The sequence below is a fragment of the Arvicola amphibius genome, chromosome X, assembly GCF_903992535.2.
Source record: "Arvicola amphibius chromosome X, mArvAmp1.2, whole genome shotgun sequence".
In the NCBI taxonomy this organism is placed as follows: Eukaryota; Metazoa; Chordata; class Mammalia; order Rodentia; family Cricetidae; genus Arvicola; species Arvicola amphibius.
Genome location: NC_052065.1, coordinates 109,733,748 through 109,740,814, shown reverse-complemented (window position 1 = coordinate 109,740,814; position 7,067 = coordinate 109,733,748). Strand labels below are relative to the sequence as shown.

At 42.7% G+C, this 7,067-nt stretch overlaps 1 protein-coding gene across 1 annotated transcript; it reads right to left on the bottom strand.

The window, feature by feature from the left end:
- Positions 1–783: 783 nt before the first annotated feature.
- Positions 784–4,886, bottom strand: C1galt1c1 (C1GALT1 specific chaperone 1). The gene is made up of 2 exons (XM_038316376.2): positions 4,713–4,886; positions 784–2,130 (listed from the first exon to the last, which is right to left on the bottom strand). The coding sequence occupies exon 2, from the start codon at positions 2,123–2,125 to the stop codon at positions 1,169–1,171; it is 957 nt and encodes a 318-aa protein (XP_038172304.1). The 5' UTR covers positions 2,126–2,130; positions 4,713–4,886; the 3' UTR covers positions 784–1,168.
- Between the last annotated feature and the right edge of the window lie 2,181 nt (positions 4,887–7,067).

The window sequence follows — 7,067 nt, the reverse complement described above, 5'->3', positions numbered from 1 at the left end:
TCCACAATAGGTAGACATCTCAGGTAGTCACTTGAAATGAAGCAAATAATATGGTAATCCAACATTGATGGTGAGGTTAGTGCCTGCCCAGCCACAACGGAAACAAAACAAAACTGGTTATGTGTGATACATCATGAATCGGGGGAAAACCTCAGAACTTGTACAAGTAACAAAAAACAAAAACAAAACCCCACATTTAACTTAGGTAAGTGAATCAGCCAAATGAGCAAAAACAAGTTCTTTTTTCCAAAGGAGATCTGCATAGAATTCACTGTCCACCAGGCATGAATAAATCACAGGTCATATATTTAATCCAAGCAGCACCTCAGAGTTTAAGGGCGAAACTAGTTAAATGGCATTACAATTTTCATAGCCGCCATTCCAAATGCATGCTCTGAATGCTGACGTATAAATGCAAAGTGTGAATGCTCAGGAATGCCCCTGAATTTACTCTCATGAATTTTACTTAACCTACAGAATAACTTGCATCATAATAACTTGTTATCATGAGGACAGAACTGAAGTCTTAAAAGTGATAATGAACACTTCCTTAATTGCTTTGTTGTTTATTTTAGGAGAGTAAACCTGTTGGCATTGATGTGGCTTAAAGTACAAATCTACATGCAAACAAAATAAGGAAACAATTGGGCATAGTGGCGCACACCATTAACACGAGCACTCAGGAGGCTAAGGCCTAGGCCAGCCTGGACCACACAGTGAGATCCTGCTCCTACCTTCTTCAATTATCCCTGTCCCCACAGAAAAGTAAAGGAAACACAGGGCTAAAAGTATTATTTTAATCACAAATTCACTAGAGATCTCATTTGCATATATTAGGAAGCTAAAAAGATACATTAAAAATTTAAAACTAATAAGCAAAGATACATCACAGATTTTAATGTCTATAATTTAGTCTTTATCACATAAATATAATATTTATAAATATGTATTTGCAAAATTGCTATTCTTAAAACATTTATTTCTAACACATTAAAATTTCTCACAAATACCATTCCATTTGAAAATGTACAAGTAGACGTCAATGTGTGATTATGCCAGCGTGACCAGATAAGAAAAAGAAACATACTACTGTGTTAGATGCCTTATCAATTAGAAACCATGGTAATGTGTCTTAATGTGCTTAGCAGATGCATGCTCTTGCTTTTTGTCAGTCATTCTCAGACCCATTTGGAGGTAGGAAAACCAAGGCATCGTTGAAAACATGTCCAAATGCCCTAAGCCGGTACACCCCATACATCATCACATGCATCTGATTAGGGGATAGTCCGTTAAAAGTAACAGCCATATCAGAACAGCATCCTTCTACTACCTGGTTTGGGTGGTTAGTCATTGCCTCTTTAATGAAAAGCCCAACAGATTTGGTGTTAAATATATCTTTTCCATAGGCGTCTTCCGCATTTTCTGCAAATACTCCAGCATATTTCAGGCAGATTGCTAGCTGCTTATCTTCAGATAGCTTCCAAATCATCCCTCCTTGTTCAGGACACTTTTCAGGAACACTGAGAAGGCTGTTGAGTCTTTTCATTGATTCTATGCTTAAGACAATTCCTCCATCTACACTCACATAATCAAGGTCTCCAGATTTTACAGCGTGTCCTAAGTAGAAAGGTTGTGATGGATCCTTTTTTAACAAAAAATATTTTAGATTTTCAATAACAGCAAAAGTAGTGGGGCGTGCAAGGAAAAACCAATTGTATTGGTCTCTGTATTTATCAAAGGCATACTTGTATGCTTTCCTCATCATCAACCACATGTCATTTGTGTCCACATTAACTGACTCAAACACTTTAACATTTTCAGAACTGAAGAACTCTGCTTTGTCACAGTGTTTGGTCCAAGTCTCCTTCACTGCAGCCCAAAGACTCACATCTTTGGGTTTTACAAGAACAATACAGTATACCCGGAAGCTCTTACTGAGCTCCATGCGTTCAGCCTCTGAGATTTTCGAGATATCGTCCTTGTTAGGAGCTTGCAGGTGGTGATGCTCATGGTGGTGTGTTCTGTTTCCGTGACCAATCCTAATGTGGCCTAGCATAGTGATCAAGGCACAGAAGATGCTTCCAAGCATCACACCCTTCAAAAATGAACTGCTTTCTGAAAGCATTTTTCCTGTAAAGAAAAAGACTTTTCAAACAGTCTAATCATTTCACTTGGTTATTTCTTACATACTTACGACTGCCCTTACTGTTTAGAAGCAGGGCCGCATGCTTGAAATCAGGTGAGTAGCATACGGGACAACTACCCTTAGGTCCTTCCACGGGCATTTGGTCACATTGTAGAAACTCCTTCGTGGAGGAGAATTTGAGGTGCGGTGGGACAATTTTTACACATCATCATTTATTTAACCAAGAGGCAAATCAAAGCATTAGCCTAGAAACCAATGTTATAGATATTGTTTTTCCATCATTCTCTAAAAACTTTGTATGGCAAATGTGCACTATGTTTTGAAGTACCTCTGGCCATTACAAAACAACTTTTAGATCAAGATTTTATGTTGAACAGATACTCAATTTAAACTCAATTGTCTCTTTTCTTTCTTCTTTTTTCAAGACAGGGTTTCCCTGTGCAGCCCTGGCTCTCCTAGAACTTGCACTGGAGATCAGGATGGCCTCTACCTCAGAGATCTGCTTGTCTCTGCTTCTTGACTGAAATGCTGGGATTAAAGGCATGCTCCTCCACCACTACCAGTCTCAAATTTCTCTTTTCAACCTAGTGCTTTATTTAACTGGTGGCTAATGTCCTAAGGTATTTTAAGCAATCTAAATCACATTTCTTGTAGTTAATATCACATGTTATTAATTATCATTCTGCCCAAGACTAATTGTCTTACAGTACAGTATACCAACTACTGATGTAATAAAAGCCCACAATGGAAAGTTGTCTGGAGAAAGAAGTCAACATAGGTATATTTGGGGGACATTCATGAATATTTTTATCTCCTCAAAGGATATTTTCTTCCTTGGGGAAGTAAACTGGGGGAAAACTTCTGCATTTTTAATTTCAGTTAGAAACTGAAAGAAATGCCAATGTAAATGAAACAGCTGGAAAATATCATGATTTACATTTTTACTAGTAAAGGTTGAACGTTTCCCGATTTCCTCCGCAACTCCACAAAGTTCCACTGTGCTCCTTAGATTTGCACTTTGTCTCTTAAGGTTGAAAAGGACCTTAGAAGCTACATAATGCCATTTCTCTCATTAAAAAAATATGTAGTTATGTATCTTTTTTAAAAAAAAAAAACTAAGTGGGGTTGGGGAGCTGGGGAGCTGGTTCAGGGGATAAAAGCTTGTGCAAGCATGGGGACACGAGCTGCACTACCAGTGCCCATAGAAAAAGCTGAGCAAGGCAGGGAGCCATCTGTAACCCCAGCACTGTGGGATTGGAGACAGATCGCTGGGGCCTGCAGGCCTTCAGCATATTCCTGGTTCCGAGAGAATAAAAGGGGGGAGTGACAGAGCAGGTTACCTGAAGTCTGTCTTCCTCTGGCCTAATTCCCAACTCTGCCACACCCCCCACTTCACGCCACACACGTATTTCCTTTAAGTAGGGAAATGGAGGGCCATAAAGGTTAAGCAACTGACCCAAAGACACAAAGAGCGTCAGTGGCAGAAGTGACCTACAAATGAGAAATGGTGATCCACTAAGCATAACTGATGCCTGCCCCACCTTTCACTACAAAGCTAGGAGCACTACACTGACAGCTTTATTCTTTTCTTTTTTAAAGACAGCGTCTCATTCTGTAACTCCAGCTGGTCTTGAACTGGTGATCTTCCCACTTCATTTGCCCACGTGCTGTGCTGGTATTGGTGTGGCACCATTTCTGGCTCCTGCTGCTTTCTTATAGAGGAAATGAACTTTGACTTCTACCACAAAGACAGCTGTGTGATGGGCAGGTGCAATTCCTGTGTTTGGGGAAGTGGGTGGGGAGAGGCAAGACAGCACTTACTTTCCCTGTGTAGTCCAGAGCACTTGGTCAATACGCAATTCCCAGAGGAAAGGAGGAACAACAGAACAGCTAAGCCTCAAAGCAGTGTGGTCGGGTGCAACCTAATAGTAATTGTTATAACTGCGGTTCTTATCACACAGTCTTATTTCTGGCCAACACACAACAACCCAGATGAGTCCCTTCGCTTGATTTTGTGTCAGAATTTTTCCTGGCAAGGATACTCCTCCTGGTGGCAAAAATACTATTAAAACTCAAAAACGTCTACGAATCTTACACAAAATTATTTGCACAAGCTATCCTAACATTTTTCCTCCGTCGAGGAATAAAAAAAAAATGCAACACCAGTGAGCCACATGATAGGGTATTTCATACAGGGCAGCAGGGAACTTACAACGTCACACACTGTGAAGGCAGAAACTTTCAGACCGACCGACCTTCTTCTTCTTTTTTTTTTTTTTTTTTTTTTTTTTAAGGAGAAAGTGGATGGAGATCAAAATGGAGACTAGACTGAGTACCGGGATGGGCTTGACTATTTCAAGAGCCCCCTGAGGGGCCGCGGGAGCGCCTCGGGGAAGGCTGCTCTCCACCACTCCCGGGGTCCGCTCGCAGCACCTGCCAGGGCATCCCGAGTGGGGCACGCTGGGAATGGGCTCCGGCCCAGGCCGTCCCTAGACGGGGGCGGGGGGGCGGGGAGCAGCCGCTCAGGGAGGCGCTTGGTGTGGGGGACCGCGGTCTTGGCACTCACCGCATCTAGAACGGCTCAAGGGCAGGGAAGCACAGCCTGACGCGGCTTTCCTCTCACGTCCACCGGCCACTCAGCTACGCTCCCGAGCAGGCTGCTCTAGACGCAGGGCTCGTCCTCTCGTTGGTTTCATTATAGAGCCCACGAGACAGGAAGCTGAAAGGGGGAGGGAGGGGAGGGGATTAGGCACGGGCTCTGGGGCACAGAAAGGGCCCGCCCCGCGCCGAGTTCAGGCCGGACGTAACCGGCATGCTCAGTTGTTAGCCAATAAGACGCCCCGAGGGGCGTGCTTACGATAGACACGCCCGCACGCTCCTCATTGCCCGCCTACTGGGCGTGGAAACTGCCAGAGTCCGGAAGCGAGTTGCCCTCTCTTGTAGGTTTCTGACTCATTTCTCTAACCTAGTCCAGTGTGTTGGTGCCCTTGTGGGAACAGGAGGGTGTTCCTCCCAGATTTCTGGCCTGGAACCAAATGCAAGTCGCTGAAATAGTAACCACTTTGGAGAGAAAGAAATGGCTCTGGTTTCTGGGCTGGTGGGATTTGAAGCCACATAGCCTAGTAGCTATCTCATCTTGAGCCAAGTCCTTTGATAGCCTGGAGAAGTGACTGCGGTTCGCCTATGCCTCCGTTCCTTCCTTTGTTGTATTTGGAAAATATCACAGGAGTGCCTCACAGGTTATCAGTTAGTGTACATAACTCCCCTACCAAAAGTTCAAGTGTAAAAGTAAGCATTTAGTAAATGTTGGCTCTTTCTATTCCACCCTGTATTGCTAGCATATAGTGCTGGCATGCAATAGACAAATATTTGTGGAGTTAATGAATGTTAGAAATACAGGTGAGAAATCAGGCCCAATACAGGATAAGGGTTGCTTGCAAAGGGCTACCCAATAACTTAGATGCAGAGGTGGGTGTAGAATTTAGGTCTAGATAGGACTACAGAACCAATAAATACAGTCTCTTGAAGTGCTCTTTTGTAGCTGGTGCTGTTGGGGCCATTAGGGAGGCCAAGGGAGGAGGATTGAAAGTTGAAGGCCAGCCTGATAAGCTATTCAAAATGTACTGAATGTACTGTCACTAGATTTGGCTCAAGTAACATTGACTAGTGACTTGGGCCCAAGTTCTTTTTTTTTTTTTCTTTTTTTTTTTTTGGTTTTTCGAGACAGGGTTTCCCTGTAGTTTCTAGAACCTGTCTTGGAACTAGCTCTTGTAAACCAGGCTGGCCTCGAACTCAGAGATCTGCCTGCCTCTGCCTCCTGAGTGCTGGGATTAAAGCCCTATGCCACCACCGCCCGGCTAAGGGCCCAAGTTCTTGAAAACACATACATTTGAGTGGTGCCTGGCAATGACTTACATTAAACACAATGAACAGTTCGAGAAATATTGTAATGCCTCCTAGATTGCAGGAAATTATCATTCTTCATCTGGGGGCTGTTTTCCTGCCAAGCCTTGTGTTCTCAGGGGGAAGCATGTTTGTGTTTAAGGTAAAGAAGTTCAAAAAGTGCAGTGCTGTTTACAAGGTGAAGGGAAAGAGAGTGCTTTGGGCTTTGTCCTCCACACACTCCACGTGGGCTTGTTTTTCTGCAGAGGTTCTTTCAAGATTGCCTTGCCTTTATGTTATGCATGAAGGACATTTTCTTTCTTCTCTTCACTGCAGACACCCAATTTATTCATATCCTAAAAAAAAAAAAAAAAGAAATCTCTCCAGTCTCTCACCTACCTCATCATCTTCCATCAAGTCTGGCCCACGTCTTCATCATCTTCTGCATCTTTTCCATCAGCATTTGAAGAGTCACTCTCAATACCTTCTGTTTCTCCAGAGACTTGTGAAAAGCATCAACGGGGAAGTTGTTGAGGTTGCCAGACTACTTTGTTTCAGTCTCTCCAGTAATTTCTTCTTGATGGCATTGCTGTTATTAATGCCTTTCTTCTCATCTTCCTTTTCCCCCCTGCCATCTTATTCAAAGGACCAACTGTCCTCTATTACAGTCAAAGTTTTTTTGATTTGAATTAGGTACTGGGTTATCTTACCAAATATTTACTTACAATTGTGTCTAATGAAGTAGAGCTGGCAAATTCAATTTTCTTCTATTTGCTGCTCATTATATAACTGTCATTTTCTTCTTTAATGGTAGCACACTATTTTTGCAGGGGACAGGATGATCGATTTCATAGTCCAATCAGATTGTATTCATTTCTACAAAAGCCCCGAGTGTTGGCTGTTGTTTTTCTCTGTGTGTGATTATGTTTAATTAAATGCTATATTAGAAGTGAGAATAAACACAAGGAGCTGCAAAATCATGCAGCCTCATAAAGAGTGCAGCAATTGAGGCCTCCTTTGTAGATGAAAGATGGCTCTC